At 44.4% G+C, this 25100-nt stretch overlaps 1 protein-coding gene across 1 annotated transcript in view; it reads right to left on the reverse strand.

Moving 5' to 3' along the window:
- st8sia1 (ST8 alpha-N-acetyl-neuraminide alpha-2,8-sialyltransferase 1) overlaps positions 1-14989 on the reverse strand; it is a 54537-nt gene extending 39548 nt beyond the window's left edge. Inside the window, exon 1 of the mRNA XM_072241405.1 lies at positions 14808-14989. Coding sequence (XP_072097506.1) covers positions 14808-14989 — 182 coding nt within the window. The remainder of the gene's footprint in view (positions 1-14807) is intronic.
- Positions 14990-25100: the final 10111 nt, after the last annotated feature.

A 25100-nucleotide genomic window follows, 5' to 3' on the forward strand; every position in this document is an offset into this window, starting at 1 on the left:
ATCCCCACCTCATTCTCCTGAATTCCAGGGAATATTCCAAGAGCTGCCAGACGTTCCTCATACAGTAACTGTTTCATTCCTGGAATCATTCTTGTGAATCTCCTCTGAACCCTCTCCAATGTCAGGGTATCCTTTCTATAATAAGGAACGCAAAACTGCGCACAATACACCGTGTGGTCTCACGAGTGCCTTATAGAGCCTCAACATCACATCCCTGCTCTTATATTCTATACCTCTAGAAATGAATGCCAACATTGCATTTGCCTTCTTCACAACCGACTCAACCTGGAGGTTAACCTTTAGGGTACCTTGCACAAGGACTCCCAAGTCCCTTTGCATCTCTGCATTTTCAATTCTCTCCCCATCTAAATAATAGACTGCTCATTTATTTCTTCCACCAAAGTGCATGACCATACACTTTCCAACATTGAATTTCATTACCCACTTCCTTACATATTCCCCTAAACTATCTAAGTCTCTCTGCATGCTCTCTGTTCCCTCAGCATTACCCACTCCTCCACGTATCTTTGTATCATCAGCAAATTTAGCCACGAATCCATTAATAGTATAGTCCAAATCATTGAAATACATGGTAAAAAGCAGCGGTCCCAATACTGACCCCTGTGGAACTCCACTGGTAAATGGCAGCCAGCCAGAGTAGGATCCCTTTATTCCCACTCTGTTTTCTGCCGACCAGCCAATGCTCCACCCATGCTAGTAACTTCCCTGTAATTCCATGGGCTCTTATCTTGCCAAGCAGCCTCCGGTACGGCACCTTGTCAAAGGCCTTTTGAAAATCCAGGTACACCACGTCTACTGCATCTCCTTTGTCTACGCTCCTTGTAATTTCCTCAAAAGAATTTTTTTGGCTCCCGTTGCTACCATCAAAGAAGCCTGAAGCCACATTCAACATTTTAGAAACAGCTTCTTCCCCTCCACCACCAAATTCCTGAAAGGCCCATGAAGTCATGAACACTACGCTATATTTCCCTTCTGCACTATCCATATTTTTGGGGTTTATAGATTTTTTTTTGTCTTGCACTGCACTGACAAATGAGTGATAATCAACTTGATTCCAATCCAATTCAGGAGAGCGGGCTGGAGGCAGGAAGAGATTAGGGTGCAAGAATAAGACATGCAGCACACACGATTGTGTGTGGGTGGCAGAAGGAGATGGCAGTGGTGAGGGTGGCAGATGGAAAGGGGCTGGTAAACCAAAACCCATTAAAGCTGCTCCACAGGAGGTGGTGAGATTTACCAGAACTTGAGGGCCTGAGAGGTTGGGCAGGCTGGGACTTCATTCAAGATTAAAGATTAGCTTTATTTGTCACATGTACATCAAAACATACAGTGAAATGTACTGCTTGTGTCAACGACAAACACAGACACGAGGATTGTGCTGGGGGCAGCCTGCAACAGTCACCAGGCTTCTAGAACCAACACTGCTTGCCCTCAACTAACTAACCGTGACCCCAACCATAAGCCTCTGCAACGTGGAAGGAAACCTGAGCAATCAGAGGAAACCCATACGGTCACGGGGAGGACGTACAGACAGTGGTGGGAATCAAACTCCGATCGGGGTTCGCTGGCGATGGAACCGCTACGCCACTGTGCCGCCCCACTCTCCCATATTCCTGCAAATCTCCTATATTCCTTGGAATGTTGCAGAATGAGGGGTCTGGTGGGTGAAGACCACACTGTCAGGTTCTGCTCTTACTGGGGAGGAAGCTCCTCATTTATTATTGTAACAGTACACCACCCAGGGGCCACATGAGTGGCCGCAGCGTTATTGATGTGAATGAATGCTATACAACAAAACTGAAAGCATTGACTATGAATGTAAAGAATGAAAAGGCATTGCATGGTTTATTCTTGTAATTTTTTAAAATTATGAATAAAGTTTATTTTGCAATTAAAAGAATGAGGGGTAACCTTATAGAGGGGTATAAAACCATGAGGGTCGTAGACGGGGAATGCACACAGTCTTTTACACAAAGAAGCATATGTTTAAAGTGAGAGGAGAAAGATTTAAAATTGACCAGATTCAGTGGACGGTGAAATATAGAACAAGCTGCCAGAGGAAGTGGTTGAGGCATGGGCAAGAGTGTTTCAGAATGATTTGGGCCAAATGTGAGCAAACGAGATTAGTTGAAATAGGCACCTTGGTCAGTACGGACAAGTTGAGCTGAAGGGCCTGTTTCTGTGCTGTATGATTTTGTGACCAATTTCTCACCATCAGTCTTGCTACAGCTCCAAGTTCAAAGTAAATTTATTATTGAAGTACGTATATGTCACCAGATGCAACCCTGAGATTCATTTTGTTGTACGCTAGGGAAGAGATCATTCCCGTCACCGGAGAGGGGAATCCTCCCCACTCACTGCTAAGCGTTACTGCAGAGGAGAGACCAGCACCTATCACTACAGCCTGGAGATTATGTGTCTCCCTCAGCACAGATAGATACTGGGGCGGTGACAGCCCTCGGTCTGAAGTCGGTCCACACGACACGGCAGGCACAAAGAGTTTCTGCAAATGCTGGAAATCTGGAGCAACACACACAAAAATGCTAGAGGAACTCAGCAGGTCAGGCAGCGTCTGTGCAGGGAAATGGACAGTCAATGATTTGGGCCGAGACACTTCAGCAGGACTGGAAAGGAGGAGGGCACAAGGTTGGGGTGCAGTGAGGAATTGAGCTGGTGGATGACTACAGGTAAAGTGAAGTAAAATTTATATAACCATATACAATCCTGAGATTCATTTTCTTGTTGTTATACTCAATAAATCCAATAACCATTATAGAACCAATAAAAAACTGCACCAACAGGTGTGCAAAAGACAAACTGTGCAAATACAAAAATAAATAAATAGTAATAATAAATAAATAAACAAACAAACAAACAAGCAAGCAGGCAAGCAACAATACCAGGAACATGAGATGACGAGACCTTGAAAATGGATCTACAGGTTATGGGAACAGGTCAGTGATGGGACAAGTTGGGTTGAGTGAACTTCTGGTTCAGAAGCCTGATTGCTGAGAAGTAATAACTGTTCCTGGACGAGTCCTGAGGCTCCTGTACTCTCTTCCTAACGGCAGCAACGAGAAGAAAGCAGGATCTGGATGGTGGGGTCCTTGATGGTGGATGCGGCTTTCCTGCGACAACACTCCATGTAGATGTGCTCAATGGCTCGAGATCTACTGTGCCGTATCCTGGACTTTCATTCGAGGGCACTGGTGTTTTCACACCAGGCTGTGATGCAGCCAGTCAATATACTCTCCACCACACATCTATATTCGTCAAGGTTATAAATATCATGCTGAATCTTCACAAACTCCTCAGGAAGTAGAGGCACAACTCTGCTTTCTTCCTAATTGCACGCAGCTGGGCCCAGGCCAGATCCACTGAAACGAGAACACTGAGAAATTTAAGGTTGTTGATCCTCTCCACCTCTGAACCCTGATGAGGACTGGCTCATGGACCTCTGGTTTCCCTCTCCTGAAGCCAATAACCAGCTCCTTGCTCTTGCTGACATTGAGGAAGAGGTTGTCGTGGCACCACTCAGTCAGATTTTCAATCTCCCTCCTATATGCTGATTTGTCACCAACTTTGATTCAGCCAGTGACAATGGTGTTGTCAGCAAACTTCAATATAGCATTGGAGCAGCTGAGCCACATGGTCATAAGGGGTTTATGACCTGTACTGATGGAGACTGTGGAGGAGGTGTTGTTGCTAATCCGAACCTACTGAGGAGGAAATCCAGGATCCAAATACACAAGGAGACGTTGAGGCCCAGGTCTTAAAGCTTACTGATTTGTTTTGAAGACATGATGGAAAAGGGAATCTGGGAGGTGTTGGAGGGGATAGGAGGAAGATGCAAACCCTATCAACACCACTAGATATTGCTGGGGACACCCTCACAATTCGCTGAAATCACTTTCTGAAGTATTCAGGTGCTGTGCATCTCGCATTCTCTGCCCGATAGGCTGTCGGGTGGTGTTCACATTTTCAGATGACACATTACAGCTCCAGTTTAATTGCACCCTGGAGTAGACCAGGGACTGCCCTAACTAAATGCTCAGTTGCTTTACTGCCCCCTTTGTTAGCCTCCAAGGCGAAGCTTCCAGTGAGGACCACAGCTAGGTGGGAAACCATGCCATCAGCTTTCGGTGCAAGTCTCTGATATTGCACTAAAGTGGTAGCTGCAACATTGAGCCAAGTGCACTAGGATCCTTCTACCGTCTGCTCGTGCCCATCGGTACAACACCGAGGTCCCAGTGATTGTGGAGCACCCCAGTCCCAATCACTCCATAATATTCCTAGAAACATGATGTGCGTATTGATACTGTTGTCAGGGAGCGACATTTGGTCTGATACACCAATGTGCAAAAGAAGAAATGTTTTGGATCAGTGAAGAGTCATTTTAAGGCCAGCTGGATGGGCTTATTTCACAACTGCTATTTGTTTCACTCTCTAGGAATATCTGATGTACAGCGTGTGTAAGGGAAATTTTCTCAGAGAACATAAGGTATTTAGACAATAGTTCCCATAGTTTTACACCACTGAAGTTTTCTTCTTCGCTGTGTGAACCTGCTGTGGATTAACTAAGTGATTGTCACAATTAGTTATTGCTGGATTATTCAACTATAGGGATAGTTAAAGAAATCAATGATTTATGGTCTTCCTCTACCTTGCAGTTCCTAAGTTTCTAACTTAACCTCTGAGATACATTGCTCAGATATATGGCAGGAAGGCAGGTATATGGAGTTGAGTGGGATCCGGGATCAGCCATGACGGAATGGCGGAGCAGACTCGATGGGCTGAATGGCCTAATTCTGCTCCTATGTCTTACGGTCTTAGAACTAAAAATGATGTAATTCCTTAACCTGCAGTATTTAAAACAAAACTGAAAGGTGAACTGAAGAACTGAAAACTTCCCTGTTTTACAATGCAACCCCTGGGAGCCTTCCGGTTTTCCACAGAAGCCATAGAGATAAATTAACACCTTCACATCTCCTTGCCCAACACATCTCATGCAGCCCTCACAGGTATACTGGAGATGGTGACTCCCCAAGGCTTAAGGTGAGTTGGACAGGGAAACCTTACAAAATCCTGCATCTGTATTGTCTGACACAGCTGCAGAACCCATGTCACAAATCATATACATCAGACCCTTCTTCAGAAACCCACCTTGCCCAGACTGAGTAAAAGAGGCAACCCTTCCGGGTTTGTTAATCAGCATTCTTCTGATTAATAATTTGTGTCTGTATAGTATTTGATGTAGAGCAGGTGAATTCTCTTTACTGGTTTATCTGATTATTTATTCTTGGCCAAAATCACTCAGTTCATTATATGGCTATTTGTGAGTTTACAGCATATTCATTATCTATAATATTTCCCATCTGAAACAATAACTACATTTGAAAAGTATTTCACTGGTAATGTCACTGGGTTATGAAAAGTGGATTGGAACAGGACCCTTTAGAGTTACTACGGTTCAGAAACAGGCCCTTTGACCTACCTAGTCCGAGCACAACAATCATTCTGGTCCCATCGAGCTGCACCTAGACCAGAACCCTCCATAACCCTCCCATCCATGTACTTATCTAAACTTTTAAATGTTGAAATCAAACCTGCATTCACCATTTCCACTGACAACTCATTCCACATTCTCAAGACCCTCTGACTCGGGTTGGGAAGAAATTTCTGCAAGAAGAAATTCCCCTTAAATATTTCACCTTTCACCCCTAACCTATGATCTCCAGTTCTAGTCTCACCCAACCTTTCTTTGTAGCACCATATGAAACTGGACAAGCAGTCTGCTTTTCATAATGAAACTTCGAAGCTTGGCAGAAAGTCTCTGTCTTCTTCTCAGACAGTCCCTCATGATCAAAGATGACTTGCTTCAGCTCTGCTCTGAGCTGCGAGCTGACTGGTCACCAATATGGTCCACAGACTTTGCTGCAGGGAAGCAGAAGGTGGATGGGTTGCTTTGCTCTTCTTCCAGTCTAGTGCACTGCATTCATAACAAGGCCTCCTCTACACTGGAGAAACCAAACACAGACTGAGTGATTGCTTTGCAGATCAACTATTCTCAGCCCAAGGGGTGATCCCAGGCTTCCCATTCCCTGTCACAATCATTCTCCACCGTTCTCTGATCATTCTGTCTGTAGTCTCAGCACTATAACAACGAAGCCCAACAAAACTTGGGTATCACCATCTCCTCTCACCTCTGGCACGTTACAGCCTGCAGGGCTCAACATCAAATCCTTGAGCTTTTGGGAAACTGTCTCTTTCTTTCTGTTTATATCTACAGTGGCAGTTTTTGCCTGCTATCTTTTGTTTTTAAATATACAGTCTGACTATACCATATTAGAACCACATTGTACAGACTAATGAGATTATTGCCACTTTATTTCATCCATTCAGAGCAATTCCCTTTGTTCCACCCATTGCCTTCCCTCACTTTTCTTCCACCTAAACCAACCCATCTCCCTTTGCTAGTTCTGATGAAGGGTACCAGACCAGAAACGTTAATGGCTTCTCTTTCCACGGATGCTGCCTGACTTGATCGTTGTTCACCATGTCGCGAGCGTCCTCCACTTTTATTATGCTGTACCTCTGTGACTACCATAAAGACTTGAGCTCATTCTCTTTCTGAGCCTCACAAACCAGGGACTCCCACACATGACTGAAGGGGTTATTACGATGAGACCTAGGCAGGGATGGAGTACCCGAGACTGGAATTGAGACATGATGCAAGACTGAAACAAGCACAGAATACTAAACAAGATGCTCGATGATAATCCAACTAGAGCTGACGATTGAGCACTGAACCTCTGTTCAGGTGCTCCTTAAATATTGAAATCCTGGTGCCCAACACGGCTGCCAATTAGCGGGACGGTCCTGAATCCTTAAAGGGGCCAATCCAGCTATCCGTATTCTGAAGCGCCTAAACCCTGGAAGCTGGTGCAGTTGGGTACACATCGTAACAAGAACCCATTCCCTACGGCCAACCCCTGATGGCCCTGTTGCTCGGAGAGATGGTGATGGTAATCGTGGGTGACAGCTGGATCTAAGTTGTCCCTTTCAGGAACCCAGCACCGTTCCGTGGGTCCGAATCCTTCCCAGTCCATGAGGAACTGCTGGACATCCCTAAACAGTTCGTGAATCCAGAATTCTCCTCATGGTGAAGACCTTTCCCATCTACAAACCTGGGTGGCAGCAGGACTAATGGAGGTGGGACGAAAGGGCTGGTGTTCATAGGTTTTAATTTGGAAATATGAAAGGTGGGATTGATCCTGAGAGTCCTGGGGAGCTGCAAGGTACGAGCCACTGGGTTTACTTCTTCAGAACCTTGAAGTGTGTAAGTGAAAAGGGGGTTGGAGTACGGGATAGAAAGGGTTAAATGGTGTATGTGACCTGGAAAATATAGCAGGGGCTGGAACTAGACAACAGAACCGGGCATGGTTAAGATGTTGCAACTGCATGCTCATTTTTTAGAATAGAAGCGCTTACTGACCTGTACCTCTGCACATGAAGCTGTTGTGACCATGATGAAATTGCTAACCACAAAACCGTCATAAGCGCGGGCAGGGAAACAAGTGCTAACTGAAACCATTTCTTTTGATATAAATGTAACCTTGTACTCGTGCTAGGCAGAGTTGATTGCCAAACGCTGCAGATGCGTATGGTGGTTACCTCTCCTCGGATCAAATTAAATAAAGATTTGATCGAGCGAAAACGTGGCCTCTGAGTGTTTTCTCCGACTGAATAATGAATCGGTACGGACAGAAGGGTCCAATGAACTTGGATGCCAATTTCCTAGGCTCCACCTGGAGAGGCAAATCCTGAGCAGACAGCCAGACCGTTTAGCCTTGGTTTAAGCCTTCTGGGTAGAGGCCAACAAAATCTGCCTTGCCCTAGTCCAGTTCTCCTTGCAGGGTCGGAGGATACACAAACTGGCATTCGAAAAGAAACATCCCGTGTGCCGAATGCTGCAGAGTATTGTGGGCGAGGTGTCTACATCAAATGGTCACACCACTCATCTGCTCTTTCTGAGGCCAGGCATCTTAGGGTTTGTTCCAAATCTTAGTTTACCCACTCCGTCTGGCCATTGGACTGCAGGTGAACCCCTGATGAGACTCACTGTTGCCCCAATCAATTTATAGAACACCCTCCAAAAACGTGATGAGAATTGCGAACTGCAATCTGACACAACATTCACTGGAAAACCATGGATCCCGAAGACCTGGTGCGGTACCATTTTGGCCGTCTCCACCGCAGATGGTAGACTGTCCAAGGCGATGAATCTACGGGCCTTTCTCAAACAACTTCCGGAAATCCAAGTATACATCTTCCTATTCCCATCTATCCACTCCACATGTTACATCCTCAAAGAATTCTGGTAAGTTTGTCAAACGGGACCTGCCCTTCCTGAATCTATGATGAACTTTTTTATCCAGATGTCTTGCTACTTCTTCCTTAATGATAGCTTCAGCATTTTCTCAACTGCAAATGTTAAGGTAACCAGTCTCTAGTTACCTGGCTTTTGCCTATATCCTTTTTAAAACAGTGGAGTGACAATAATTGTCTTCCAATCTACCAGAGCCTACAGAGAGTCCAGAGAATTTTGGTAAATTACCAGTTACACACCAACTATAACATCTGCCATATCTTTCAGTACCCTGAGATGCATTCCTTCAGAATGGGTATGTGTTTGTCTTTAGGCCCACTGGTTTGCTCAGCACTACCATGTTAGTGATAGCAAATGTATCGATATCCTCACCTCCCAATGCATCCATAACATCTCTCTTTGGCATAGGAGACACATCCTCCACCATGAAGAGTGACACAAAATAGTCATTCAAACACTCAGCTACTTCTGCTTTACCCAGTAATAGTTCCCCTTCTCCTATTCTAAGGGACTAAAGTTCACTTTATCCCTTTACACTTTATTTAATAATAAAAGGTGTTACTATGCATAAATACATTAATGTGCTAGTTTACTTTCATAATTTATCTTCCATTTCCTTATTGCTTACAGAATAGCTGTTTGTTGCTTTGTTAAAATGTTCCCAGTCTTCCATTTTCTAGCCATTACTGCAATATATTGCAGACTATCATTCCTTTGACTCTTCATCCTCCCCATTCTTTGCCCTGATGAATACTAATGTATTCATTCAGGACACCACAGATATAGCCCGGCTCCATACAAAAGTCTCCCTTTTGATCCCTCGAGGGACCTACATACTTTTTCCCTAACTACCTTCTTGCTTCTAATGTTTACAAGATGTTCTGGAATTCTCTTCAATTCTGTTGGTCATGGCTAGTTCATATCATCTTTTTGCCTTCCTAAGTGCTTTATTAAAATGTCTCCTATAGTTTCTATAAATCTAAAAGGGTTCACCCGATACCAATTTCTTATACCTGACATAATCCCCCACCCCTCCAACCTTGCCTGATCAAATTCTCCAATTCCTTTGTTAAACAAGACTCTCTAATCCTTTCACCCTTGCAGGGACACGATAATTTCAAACTCAGTATTTCACTTTTAAAGAATAGTGGTCAGTGCGTCACTTTACAAAGCCAGTGATCAGTGACTGGAGTTCAATTCCCACCGCAGCCTCTGAGGAGTTTGTGAATTCTCCGTGACCACACTGGATTTTCTCCTGCAGCTCCAGTCTCGTCCCATATTCCAAAGAAATACTTTAGGGTTAGTAAGTTTTGGGCACTCTATGTTAGTGCCAAAAGTATGGTGACAATGATCCTCACTGATTTAATTTGACACAAACAATGCATTTCACTGCATGTTTCAATGTACAAACGTTTGTACATGTGACAAATAAAGCTAATCTAATCTAATCTAGTCACTTGTGTTTCTTCCCAGTGCAACGGGGTTTCGATTTTTATGTTACTGCGGAGGCTAATTAAAATGGCATTTTTGTTATGTTAATCTGGGGAATGCAGCTTTGTTGTCTTAAACGCTGAGAAAGTTTGCGCTAGCAGCTTGTTGTGGTTTAGAGGGTGATAAGAGATACGTTATTAACCAATTGGGATAGTTGTTATGGTTTTGGTGTATTTGAAGATACTGTATGCGCGGGGTTTTGGGGCAGAAGGCGGGAAAGCGAGACAGAGGATGGACGAGGTGCTGTGAGTCCGCTAACAGGGTCGGACCCCGAGCGGGACGTTCGGCGAGGAGACGGAGACGGACTCGTATGGAGCGTCTGGTTGACCACCGTTGTTGGTCCCAGGTGGCCGGTCGAGGTGGTCCGAAGGGGTCGCAGGGTGAAGAAGAAGGTCCTTGAGCTCCAACTGTTTTGTGCACGAAGAGATTGAAGTTTGATAAGTGTGGCGCCTTTTATTTTCCTTTTATATTTTATTCTCTATTAATTATATAGTTCCAGTAATATCTATAAACTGTATATCATTTAATTGCATCTGGTGTAATGTCTGTTATTTGGGCAGCGTGGGGTACCTCACACAGCATCCACACAAACGAATTACCCAGTTTGCTGGGGCTGAGGCTGTTTCCCTAGACGACAGCGAGCCGAGCAACCCTGAGGGTGGCCAGGGGGGGCTATACCTCTAACAGGTCTTCCCGATTTACTCATGCCATCTCCTGGTCTTGTACCATTTAAGTCAGCACTCCCCCAATTTAATGCCCCCGTTAATGCTCCTCCTCCACACCCCATCCCTTATTTATTTTATATATTTCCCCCCCCCCTTTTTCTCTCTCTCTCTTTTTTCTCCCTCACTATAACTCCTTGCCTGCTCTCCACCCGCCGGGCTCCTTTCCCCCCTTCTCTTTCTCCTCAGGCTTCCTGTCCCATGATCCATTCCCTTCTCCAGCTCTTAGATCCACCCCTCCCCTCCTGTCTTCTCCTATCATTTTGGATCTCCCCCCTCCGTCCCCCTTTCAAATCTCTTACTATCCCTTCTTTCAGTTGGTCCTGACAAAGGGTCTCGGCCCGAAACGTCGACTGTACTTCTTCCTGTAGGTGCGGCCTGACCTGCTGCGTTCACCAGCATTTTTTGCGTGTGTTGCTTGAATTTCCAGCATCTGCAGATTTCCTTGTGACTCCCCCAATTTATTACTTTTACTCTAGATCCAACCTCATTCTCGTCCACAAATACCTTAAAGCAAATTGTGGTCACTGCTCACAGACATTTCCTCCACAGACTTCCACCACTAGATGACCATCATATCCGGAGCAACGAAAAATAAGGTTACGTGTTTTAACAGCTACCATCTGGTGGCTTTGACATCCATCATCATGAAACATTTCAAGAGGCTGGTGATTACACAGATCAGTCCCAGCCTCCCACAACCTCGACACACTGCAATTTGCCTACTGCCAAAACAAGATAACGGCGGACATCATCTTCCTGCCCCATCACTCATGTCTGGAGCATCTGGATAGTAAAGGCACCTTCATCAGACTCCTATTTACTACAGTTCTGTTTTCGATGCCGCGATTCCATGCAAACTAAAAAAACTACAATATAATATAAAAATAAACCGTTCCATCTCCAAGCTCCTGGACTTGGGGCGCAACATCTCCCTTTGCAACTGCATCTGGGGACTTCCTCACCAACTGACCTTATTCAGTTAGTACTTAACATACAGTCATGCAGAGCCAGCAACCTATGTTCAATCCCACCACTGTCTGTAAGGAATTTGTATGTTCTCCCTGTGGCCGAGTGGGTTTCCTCTGGGTGCTCTGGTTTCCTCCAGAGACATAAAGGTTAGTAGGTTCACTGGTTACATGGATGCAACTGGGCGGTGCAGGCACAGAAGGGCCTGTTAACATGGTGAATCTCTAAATAAAAATAACAATAAATAAACACCTCCACCATGATTACCCTCAACACTGGTGCCCCATAAGGCAGTTTCCCCAGCCCTCTACCTCCGATACAGTCATGACTGCCTGGCCAGATTCTGCGCTAACGCCATGTAAAAATTTGCAAATGACACCACATTAATGTGCCAAATCTCAAATAACGTCGAGTCGGAGTAAGTAGGAGATGAGAGCTTAGTGACGTGGTGTCACGAGAACAACCTTTCCGTTAATGTCAGCAGAGCAGAAGAGCCGGTCAGTGCACCCTATTGCTATTTATTCACCTATTTGCTTTTCTGAACCCTGCTGACTCTTTTGGAGGCCTATGGTATACAGTAATCAGATCAAAGCGATTGTCTCCTTCTTGTAACTTCTTATCCCTCCAGCATGTCCTCTCTGAGTACTGCTACAATACTCTCCCTGATTAGCAGCATGGCGCTAGCTCTGTTTTCTGAACAGCCCCCCCCCCGCCACCCCGTCATGCTTTAAAGTATCGCATTGTGTTGTTATTCCTGGTCATCCTTCAGCCACACTTCAGTGGTGCTACGATGTCATTATCTCAACTTACTGATCCACACTCCCAGTTTAGTCGTCCTATCAGTAAGGCTCTTTGCATTAACGTAAATACAGTCGGCCCTCCTTACCCATGGGCTCCGCATGCGCGGATTCAACCAACCGCGGATCTGGAAAACCCGGAAGTTCTCTCTCCAGCACTCGTCCCTTGAGCATTTTTTCTTGTCATTATTCCCTAAGCAACACAGTATAACAACTATTTACATAGCATTTACATTGTATTAGGTATTATAAGTAATCTAGAGATGATTTAAAGTATACGGGAGGATGTGCGTTGGTTACAAGCAAATACTACGCCATTTTATATAATGGACTTGAACATCCGTGTTTTTTGGTATCCGCGGGGGGTCCCGGAACCAATCCCCTGCGGATAAGGAGGGCTGACTGTATGTTAAGACTACCAGTCCTCTGATGCCCTCCACATCTCCCCGACCATCTCTGCCCACTGGACTTGCCTGTTCAATTTACTACATATGCTTCTCCCCTCCTCCCAAAACTTTGTTTCCGTTCCCACTGATGGGCCCTGACTCGCTGAGTGCTTCTAGCATTTTATGTTTTGACTTGAGACTTTCATCCTGCTCAGCTGGGGAGTTTGGTGGTGGCCATCCCTGCCCCGGGAGTAGCTGCATGTCTTCAGTCTCAATGCTAAGGTATGAATGGAACCCGAATCTGTCCTTAAATCGAGGGTGTTTCCGACCTCAGAACACCTTACACGCACAATTCATTAATTCCTGAGTCTCCTGGAATTTCTCCGTGCTCCCTGCAGAATAAGTGTCTGTACTGATTATGGGGGATTTCAGCGCAGTTGGGAGAGGCACAGTGCTGCAGTTAGCAGTGTCGCTGCCTCACACATCCAGTGAGGAAGGTCCAATCCTGTTCTCTGACGTTGTCTTTGTGGAGTCCGCATGACTCTCTGAGATTCCCCTGGCTGCTCTGGTTACCCCCACATCCCAAAGACTAGCCAATCAGTAAGTTAGGCAGCCATTGAAAGTTGACCCCAGATTGACAGGGAGTCATAGAATCTGACAAAATCGATGGTCAGCACTGACTCAGTGGGCCAAAGGGCCTGTTTTTGCACTGTATGACTCTATGACCAGGCACCACTCTTGGGAGCAGTCAGCCTGTCTGTGAACCACTGTATGTGCAGACTGTGATCTTTACATCCACAACACACATTTTATGGAAGGTGGGGAGCGGGGTTTGATGGGAAAACAACACATCTAATATCAGTGTATCCCGCCAAGTGACCACTGACCTCTCCAGTCTTTGGAACACAAAATAAGCAAGACAAATGATTGGTACATCTGCTACACAGGGCTCTGCCGGTGACGCCCAATAATCAGCAGCCACAGTTCTCCACACCTTCACAAAGAATATAAATTAGCAAGAGAATATTCAAAGGCTAATTCAGCTCCTATGTCTTATGGTCTTATCTAAACCATTAGCAGTTGACTTGAAACTCAGATCTCAAGTGCAATATTCATTTATTTGTTGACCTTCTAATCAGATTTGTCTGATTACCTACTGTGTGGTTACAACTAAAAGAACAGACAGATAATTAAAGACTATGAGGAGAATCACTTACACCAAACCAAAATAAATCCTTCTCCTCAGCCCTGGAGACATGACACTGTGGTTTCCAGGAAGATCAAGCCCTCTTTCAGATACAGGGCTGTCACGGCAGAAATAAGTGTTCCCTGGTTTATCTGCCCAACAGCAGAATCCCAGCCAGTGAGATATACTGTACAAGTTACACCTGTGCTGTGCTATGTTCATTGGGGGCTTGGCCGCTGTAATGATGCTAGATCCACACAGCATAGACCTCCATGTGTGCACGTATGTTCACATGTATGTGGAGGTCATGCCTACACATAAATGCACATCATGGGTGTGTGTATGAGACATTGGATATACACATGCACGGATATTTAATAATACACCGACAACTTTCAATTGGTATATTATGTTCATGTGTATAGAGGACAATAAAACATGGGCATATTTGGGTTGCTGCAAGTTCCTATACGCTTGAGTTATACATACACACATTACAATGGATGTATTTGAATTGGTAAGTCCATTCTCAAATGCATATACAGTCCACTGATATTATTAAACTGGTACTGTATGTAGATGGTGTATTCCTGTTTATATATCCACGACATAATAAACAGATGTTTTTGAACTGGTATGTGGCTGTGTGAATTTATCTATGTGTGGGTGTGTCCGTACAATGGGGGCATGTGTGTGGAAGAGACACTGTCCTTTGCTGTATGTATGGAGACACTGCGCTGCTCCCAATACTTCACCGGCTCTTTCCACGTTTGCCGTCAATTAAAGCTCACCGTGCCGTTATATCTCCCCGCACTGACCATTTTGCCCTCGACCACCCTCTCCTACCTGAAATCAGCGATGGCTGTCTGGTTTCTCCTCCACTTCGCCTGCTGCAAGATCTCGCTGACGATCTCCTTCTCGTTAGGAATCCTGTAGACCGGGTAGACGTAGAGCCAGCAGAGGACAAAGACACACAAGGCTACCCCAAGCGACAGCCGGGAGCGGGGGCACAGCCACCGCGGCACCATGCTTGGCGCACGGAGCAGGATGAGGGGGGCGAAGGGAGGCGTCCGGCTTCACATGGTCCTCTAGTCTCTCGAGATGCAGACAATTAGAGAGATTGTAACAATACAGCATTTGGTGGGCTTTGCGACCTGAAAGCTTCCAGCCTTTCGGTCTCGCAGCTGAACGAGCCAAATAAATCTTTGACGATCAAAAAAAAAAGATCGTTTTGCGTTTAACCTCGATGCATTGCTAATAACGTGGGGGATGCACTAATGCAGAATAATAAATCCGCAGCTCAGGTTAGATAAGTTATCTGCAGCATGCAAAAAATACTGCATCCGTGATGCAAAAAAAAAGTCTCGTGCATCGAGGAGATGCAATCTTCTCGCCCACTACACAAAGCAAGCCTTGTGTGCGAGGCACATCCACCGGCTGCTTGGCTCCTGACTTGTCTGTTACAGTGGGAGGGCTATGTTTTTTCACCGCCCTCGATCTCAAATGCCACAATGCTCATTCAGTGGGCTGCTCAAAGCCTTTTTAAAAAATATATATGTATTATATAATTTTCTGGCTTGAAAAGAAAACACCCGATGCTAAACGTACAGGGGTTTGTTAGAAAGCTCCTTGTGATTTTTTAAGCATTTAAATGCCTGAGATTTTTTTTGACGTTCATATGAAACTAGAGATTGGAGCGTTTTCCCTCCTTTTGCTACGTAGTGTCGAATATCAAGCACATCCTGACACTGCAACCGCACAAGACGCAACACACAGCGCTCCCTCACTCAATCTGCACAAATGCACCTTGATGCCGGTTTGAAATTGCACCCTCTACTGTCCTGCTCGCACTCAATTTTCATTTTTATCCCCCCTAGCAGCACCTGCCCACATTTTGTATTGTGCTCTGATGTAGGAAATAATATTCCACATCAATCCCCCTTCCCCCTTCCCCTCCGCTTTAAAGAAACTACCTGCCTTCATACAACGGTTTTACAAACAAAGCAATCCAAGGCAGTGGAATCGAAATGACCACTACTGAGGTGTTCCATCGGATTAGTTTGGAGAAACGTCTTAAAGACGGGAGGGGGGAAACAGAAACCCCTCAGGGTTTAACTTAACATCACCCAGCTAACACAAACCTAATTACTGACTGATTGCTTGAGGTACAGGGCGGAATACGCCCTTCCCGCCCGTTGACTGACACATCATTTCCTCATATTCCGACCACTGAATCATACTTATCAATCCGAGTTCCGTCTACCTGCTGTGGTGAACACGGCACTATTTTTGAAGAATGCTGTCCAGTGGCTTCAACAACCCTACAGACGTTGACTACGCAACTCTATCTCCTCTTTCATTTGGTCCTGACGAAGGGTCTCGGCCGAAACGTCGACCGTACCTCTTCCAAGAGATGCTGTCTGGCCTGCTGCGTTCACCAGCAACTTTTATGTGTGTTGCTTGAAATCTGCAGATGCTGGAAACGCGGATGAGTTGAGGGCGTGGATTGACACGTGGAATTATGATGTTGTAGCAATTAGTGAAACTTGGCTACAGGAGGGGCAGGACTGGCAGCTTAATATTCCAGGGTTCCGATGTTTCAGATGTGATCGAGGCAGAGGAATGAAAGGTGGGGGAGTAGCATTGCTTGTTAGGGAAAATATTACAGCAGTGCTCAGGCAGGACAGATTAGAAGGCTTGTCTACTGAGTCCTTACGGGTGGAGCTGAGAAACAGGAAAGGTATGGCCACATTAGTGGGATTGTATTACAGACCACCCAATAGTCAACGAGACTTGGAAGAGCAAATCTGCAGAGAGATAGCAGGCAACTGCAGGAGTGGTGGTAGGGGATTTTAATTTTCCATACATTGATTGGGACTCCCATACTGTTAGGGGTCTAGATGGTTTAGAGTTTGTAAAATGTGTTCAGGAAAGTTTTCTAAATCAGTATATAGAGGGACCAACTAGAGGGGATGCAATATTGGATCTCCTGTTAGGAAACGAATTAGGGCAAGTGACAGAAGTCTGTGTAGGGGAGCACTTTGGTTCCAGTGATCATAACACCATTAGTTTCAATTTGATCATGGACAAGGATAGATCTGGTCCTAGGGTTGAGGTTCTGAACTGGAAGAAGGCCAAATTTGAAGAAATGAGAAAGGATCTAAAAAGCGTGGATTGGGACAGGTTGTTCTCTGGCAAAGATGTGATTGGTAGGTGGGAAGCCTTCAAAGGGGAAATTTTGAGAGTGCAGAGTTTGTATGTTCCTGTCAAGATTAAAGGCAAATTGAATAGGAATAAGGAACCTTGGTTCTCAAGGGATATTACAACTCTGATAAAGAAGAAGAGGGAGTTGTATGAAATGTATAGGAAACAGGGGGTAAATCAGGTGCTTGAGGAGTATAAGAAGTGCAAGAAAATACTTAAGAAAGAAATCAGGAGGGCAAAAAGAAGACATGAGTTTGCCTTGGCAGTCAAAGTGAAGGATAATCCAAAGAGCTTTTGCAAGTATACTAAGAGCAAAAGGATTGTGAGGGATAAAATTGGTCCTCTTGAAGATCAGAGTGGTCGGCTTTGTGCGGAACCAAAGGAAATGGGGGAGATCTTAAATAGGTTTTTTGCGTCTGTATTTACTAAGGAAGCTGGCATGAAATCTATGGAATTGAGGGAATCAAGTAGTGAGACCATGGAAACTGTACAGATTGAAAAGGAGGAGGTACAGATACAGATTGAATTGCCCTTCCAGTACTAACCAGGGTTGTCTCCTGAGTACAAAAACATTGACCTTTAGCTTCCTGAAGTGACGTAACAAATGCCTTCATGGGTTTTACCCATAATAATAATTAACAAATGGATTTTGTCCTGGACAATTTTCTGTCCCCACATCAAAAATTCTAACAAAGCCCAGTAATCATTCTAATGAAAGGCACTGAATTTATTAAATAAGATGCTGGGCAATTACTTGTTTTATCCATGTTCAAAATTATACAGGTTATTTCAGTCATGTAAGCTGTTTAAATGAAGGAAAATAATTGCCCTGCCTCTTGTGTAAAAATATGCTCGAAGCAAACATATGATATTTAAGGACATTTTAACTTCAGGAAACCAATTATTATTGAAGGCCAACCAGAATCAACCTTAGCACCAATTGAGCATTTTATTCTATGCAAACACGAGGAAATCTGCAGATGCTACAATTTCAACCAATTTGCTGGTGAACGCAGCAGGCCAGGCAGCATCTCTAGGAAGAGGTATAGTCGACGTTTCAGGCTGAGACCCTTCGTCAGGACTAACTGAAGGAAGAGCTAGTAAGAGATTTGAAAGTGGTGGGGGGGGGGAGATCTGAAATGATAGGAGAAGACAGGAGGGGGAGAGATGGAGCCAAGAGCTGGACAGGTGATTGGCAAAAGGGATATGAGAGGATCATGGGACAGGAGGCTGAGAGAGAAAAAAAAGGGGGGAGGGGGGAAACCCAGAGGATGGGCAAGGGGTATAGTGAGAGGGACAGAGGGAGAAAAAGGAGAGAGAGAAAAAGAATGTGTGTATATAAATAAATAACGGATGGAGTATGAGCGGGAGGTGGGGCATTAGCGGAAGTTTGAGAAGTCAATGTTCATGCCATCAGGTTGGAGGCTACCCAGACGGAATATAAGGTGTTGTTCCTCCAACCTGAGCGTGACTTCATCTTTACAGTAGAGGAGGCCGTGGATAGACATATCAGAATGGAAATGGGACGTGGAATTAAAATGTGTGGCCACTGGGAGATCCTGCTTTCACTGGCAGACAGCGCAGGTGTTCAGTGAAACGATCTCCCAGTCTGCGTCGGGTCTCACCAATATATAGAAGGCCACATCAGGAGCACTGGACGCAGTATATCACCCCAGCCGACTCATAGGTGAAGAGTCGCCTCACCTGGAAGGACTGTCTGGGGCCCTGAATGCTGGTGAGGGAGGAAGTATAAGGGCATGTGTAGCACTTGTTCCGCTTACAAGGATAAGTGCCAGGAGGGAGATCAGTGGGGAAGGATGGGGGTGACAAATGGACAAGGAAGTCGCATAGGGAGCGATCCCTGCGGAAAGCAGAGAGAAGGGGGGAGGGAAAGATGTGCTTAGTAGTGGGATCCTGTTGGAGGTGGCGGAAGTTATGGAGAATTATATGTTGGACCCGGAGGCTGGTGGGGTGGTAGGTGAGGATAAGGGGAACCCTATTCCTAGTGGGGTGGCGGGAGGATGGAGTGAAAGCAGATGTGCGTGAAATGGGGGAGATGCGTTTGAGAGCAGAGTTGATAGACAACAGACAAGAGGTGCAGAAGTAGGCCATTCAGCCCTTCGAGCCAGCACCGCCATTCACTGTGATCATGGCTGATCATCCACTATCAGTATCCATTTCCTGCCTTATCCCCATAACCTTTGATTCCACTATCTTTAAGAGCTCTATCCATCTATTTTTTGAAAGCATCCAGAGACTTGGCCTCCACAGCCTTCTGGGGCAGAGCATTCCATATATTCACCACTCTCTGGGTGAAAAAGTTTTTCCTCAACTCTGTTCTAAATGGCCTACCCCTTATTCTTAAACTGTGGCCTCTGGTTCTGGACTCACCCATCAGCAGGAACATGCTTCCTACATCCAGCATGTCCAATCCCTTAATAATCTTATATGTTTCAATAAGATCCCCTCTCAGCCTTCTAAATTCCAGAGTATACAAGCCTAGTTGTTCCAATCTTTTGACATATGACAGTCCCGCCATCCCGGGAATTAACCTTGTGGACCTACGCTGCACTCCCTCAATAGCAAGAATGTCCTTCCTCAAATTTGGAGACCAAAACTGCACATAGTACTCCAGGTATGGTCTCACCGGGGCCCTGTACAGCTGCAGAAGGACCTCTTTGCTCTTATACTCAGTTCCCCTTGTTATGAAGGCCAGCGTGCCATTAGCTTTCTTCACTGCCTGCTGTACTTGCATGCTTGCTTTCAGTGACTGATATACAAGAACACCTAGATCTTGTTGTGCATCCCCTTTTCCTAACTTGACTCCATTTAGATAATAATCTGCCTTCCCATTCTTACCACCAAAGTGGATAACCTCACATTTATCCACATTAAACTGCATCTGCCCACTCACCCAGCCTGTCCAAGTCACCCTGCATTCTCATAACATTCTCCTCACATTTCACACTGCCACCCAGCTTTGTGTCATCGGAAAATTTGCTAATCTTACTTTTAATTCCCTCAAATAAATCATTAATATATATTGTAAACAGCTGCGGTCCCAGCACTGAACCCTGCGGTACCCCACTGGTCACCGCCTGCCATTCCAAAAGGGACCTGTTAATCGCTACTCTTTGTTTTCTGTCAGCCAGCCAATTTTCAATCCATGTCAATACTCTGCCCCAAATACCATGTGCCCTAATTTTGCCCACTAATCTCCTACGTGGGACTTTATCAAAGGCTTTCTGAAAGTCCAGGTACACTACATCCACTGGCTCTCCCTTGTCCATTTTCATAGTTACATCCTCAAAAAATTCCAGAAGATTAGTCAAGCACGATTTCCCCTTTGTAAATCCATGCTGACTCGGACCAATCCTGTTACTACTATCCAGATGTGTTGTAATTTCATCTTTTATAATTGACTCCAGCATCTTTCCCACCACCGACATCAGGCTAACCAGTCTATAATTCCCTGTTTTCTCTCTTCCTCCCTTCTTGAAGAGAGGGACAACATTAGCCACCCTCCAATCCACAGGAGTCTCGGGGACTTATCAGCCTTCAAGTCTCGGGGACTTATCAGCCTTCAGACCCAATAGCCATCAAGTCTCGGGGACTTATCAGCCTTCAGACCCAATAGCCTATCCAACACCATTTCCTGCCTAATATAAATTTCCTTCAATTCATCCATTACCCTAGGTCCTTTGGCCACTATTATATCTCGGAGATTGTTTGTGTCTTCCCTAGTGAAGACAGATCCAAAATACCTGTTCAACTCATCTGCCATTTCCTTGTTTCCCATAATAAATTCACCCACTTTTGTCTTCAAGGACCCAATTTTGGTCTTAACTATTTTTTTCCTTTTCACATACCTAAAGAAGCTTTTACTATCCTCCTTTATATTCTTGGCTAGTTTACCTTCGTACCTCATTTTTTCTCCACGTATTGCCTTTTTAGTTAACTTCTGTTGCTCTTTAAAAGTTTCCCAATCCTCTGGCTTCCCACTCGTCTTTGCTATGTTATACTTCTTCTCTTTTATTTTTATACTGTCCATTACTTCCCTTGTCAGCCACGGCCTCCCCTTACTCCCCTTAAGATCTTTCTTCCGTTTTGGAATGAACTGATCCTGCACCTTCCGCATTATTCCCAGAAACATTGCCATTGCTGTTCCACTGTCATCCCTGCTAGGGTATTGTTCCATTGAACTTTGGCCTGCCCCTCTCTCATAGCACCATAGTTCCCTTTGTTCAACTGTGATACTGACACTTCCGAGTTTCCCTTCTCCCTCTCAAATTGTAGATTAAAACTTATCATATTATGATCACTACCTCCTAATGGCTCCTTTACCTCGAGGTCCCTGATCAAATTCGGTTCATTGCACAACACTAAATCTAGAATTGCCTTCTCTCTGGTAGGCTCCGGTACAAGCTGTTCTAAGAATCCATCTCGGAGGGACTCCACAAACTCCCGTTCTTGGGGTCCAGTACCAACCTGATTCCTCCAGTCTACCTGCATGTTGAAGTCCCCCATAATAACTGTAGCATTACCTCTGCGACATGCCAATTTTAACTCTTAATTCAACTTACACCCTACATCCAGACTACTGTTTGGGGGCCTGTAGATAACTCCCATCAGCGTCTTTCTACCCTTAGAATTTCTCAGTTCTATCCATACTGACTCTACGTTTCCTGATTCTATGTCCCCCCTTGCAAGGGACTGAATATCATTCCTCACCAACAGAGCCACCCCACCCCTCTGCCCATCAGTCTGTCCATTCGATAGGACGTATACCCTTGAATTTTCATTTCCCAGGCCCTGTCCACTTGAAGCCATGTCTCTGTTATTTCCAGAACATCATACTTACCAATTTCCAACTGTGCTTCAAGCTCATCCACTTTATTTCTTATACTTCGTGCATTTATATACAATATTTTTAATTCATTACTCCCCTCACCTTTCATATCAATTCCTATTTCACTTGGCCATACTGTACGATCCCTTCTTGAGCTTTCTGCTCTGTTGATTCTGCTGTCATTCTTAACTTTTCTTATTCTCACTTTCCCTTTATCTCCAACCTTATGTTTCCAGTTCGTCCCCTCCCCCCCCACTACTTAGTTTAAACACACCCGTGTTGCAGTGGCAAACCTGCCTCCCAGAATGCTGGTCCCCCGCCTATTAAGGTGCAACCCGTCCCTTTTGTACAATTCATCCTTACCCCGAAACATACCGCAGTGGTGGAGGAAGGGAAGCCCCTTTCTTTAAAAAAGGAGGACATCTCCCTCGTCCTAGAATGAAAAGCCTCATCCTTTCCTTTGAGTAATTGCGAGAAGGGGATGGCATTTTTGCAAGAGACAGGGTGAGATGAGGAATAGCCCAGAAAGCTGTGAGAGTCGGTAGGCTTATAGTAGACATCAGTAGATAAGCTGTCTCCAAAGATAGAGATAGAGCATTTTATTCTGATGTGTTGCTTTGGAACAAAGTCAAATTAATGTGGATATTAAGAAGATGGAGGAACTACACAATTATTCCTTAGATGCTACTTGTGATGGTGGTCCTAGCAATAAATACACATTTTGGAATATTTATTTAGAAAGCCTCATGAGCTAGTCTTTTTCCGCTTCCCCACAATTGATACTTTTAGGCAGGTGTTTTCTCCATGATGATATAAATGTCTCTGCAAGCCCCCTGCACCCTGGGAGAGCAGTACTAAAAGGATGAATATGTTATCTATGTACTTTTTCAACCTGTGTATCAAAGGACTGTGAATTCTATATTCAAGTCTGTCATATTGACATATTGTGACATACAGAAGTGGCTAAAAAGCTGAAGCTCAAAAATGTCCCCTCCATGATCTCCATCAGCACAGGTGCACCAAAGGGCTGTGTGCTTCGCCCGTGCTACTCATGGCCGTGTGACTGTGTGGCTAAACATAGCTTCAATGCCATTTTCAAGCAGAGGCTGAATCAGAGATTGGCCTATAGGAGGGAGACTGAAAATCTGGTTGAGTGGTGCCACAACAACAACCTCTCATTCAATGTCAGCCAGACCGAGGAGCTGGTTATTGACTTCCGGAGAAGGAAACCAGGGGACCAATCCTCATCAGAGGATCAGAGATGGAGAGGGTCAGCACATCTTTGAACTTTGAACAAAGAGCAGATGTTCACATGGTCCTGAAATACTTTAAGTCTAAGAAAAATAATAAATCAACATAGCCCCCTGTGTGTTATGATAAAACGTGGTAACTGTTATCAGAATTTTGAGTGAATGCCATCTGACTCCACTGTGTATCACTATATCTTCAACAGACCAATGGCACGTACTTGGAAATTCCAATGCTTTAGTAAAGCTGGGAATGAATTTCTGATCATGCACAGTGTCTGTATCACATTGAAAATGAAGGATTAAAGATCAACTTTATTTGCCATATAAATGTTGCTGTGGTGTGATGTGCAACAAAAAAACCCAGCAACTTTCAATAATTGTGTAGAATAAAGAATTGTACAGACAAATGGACTAAAATGTGCATAAATACATAAATGGCACTATGTATTTACTATGTTAACAGCATTACCAAAAGTGGCTTGAAGTGTTTACAGTGCAGCGACTGGGGTAATAGACAGAAAGGTGGGTGTGGAGTGGGGGCTAACGAGAATAATTGATTTTTTTTATTGAGATACAGTTGCGCTTTGAGCTGCACCTCCCAGCAGTCCCCCATTTAATCCTAGCCTAGTCACAGGACATTTTATAATGACCAACCAGGACTGCGGGAAGAAACTGGTGAACCCGGGATGCTTGTACTGTAAAGCATTATGCTAACCACTACACTACCATTGTACCTGATGCAATGCCACAGCAGTTCCGCCTGTCTGGATGAGCAATGTCTTGCTGATATCTCACTGAAGGTTTAGGTTTGGTTATTAGGTTATTAACTTGACTAGTCATTGAACAAAAGTGGTGTCCTGAATGGCATTTGTGTAATTGATCATTGGTTTATTATTGTCACCTCTCGCAGGATAACGTGAAGAGTTTTGGCTTAGGTGCGGATAATTCCATCAACAAACACATCAAGGCAATTAAAAAAAAGGCTGCAGAATGTAGGGTTACAGTTACAAAAAAGTGCGATGCAGGTAGAAAAATAAAGTCCAAAAATGTTGCTATAATTTGTAAATGAAAGTACAACATTAATCCAGAAGTTGTTGAAATGGCAAGGGGAATGTTGGCAACTTAACATCAAACTGTGGGGTGTAAATCGGTAAATTTATTTACTATTGTAACATACACCAAGGAACAGTGAACTATACTCATCTTGCATGTCATTCATACAGATCAATTAATTTACAACAGTGCTTTGCGGTAGTACGGGGATAGCAATAACAGAGTGCAGAATAAAGTGTCACATTTACAGAGAAAGTGCAGTGCAAGGTCATAGCAAGTTAGATTGTAAATTCAAGACTCCATCTTACGGTACAAGGGAACCATTCAAGAAACTATCCTTGAGCCTGGTGGTCTATGCTTTCAGGCTTTAGTATCCTTTTCCTGATGGGGTGGGGGAGGGAAGCAGTGAGAGGTTGCCAAGGCAACTCCCATGTCTGAAGATAGGTCTCGAATGTAATTATCAAATTCCTAATCTTGCTGTCTAAACGCTGTTGTTGATTTTATACCTGTGCCCTGATATTGGTTTTCATCACAAACTTTCTCTAATTCTTAGAGTATGCATCTGTGGATCTACATCAGGAACTGGGAAGATTAGCTTTGTGGAGCTTAGTAGTTTGATGTGACTTTCAATTGAGATTCCATTATTTTTTCAATTATTTAAGCATTTGAAATCATTCTTGCAGTATTTATTTTCATTAACTTCAAATATGAGAACTCTTTGAAGATCTAATGTGTGGTGTGGGTGCAGGATACATGTAGATGCACTATACTTAGATTGTAAAC

The sequence above is a fragment of the Mobula birostris genome, chromosome 23, assembly GCF_030028105.1.
Source record: "Mobula birostris isolate sMobBir1 chromosome 23, sMobBir1.hap1, whole genome shotgun sequence".
NCBI classification, from domain to species: Eukaryota; Metazoa; Chordata; class Chondrichthyes; order Myliobatiformes; family Myliobatidae; genus Mobula; species Mobula birostris.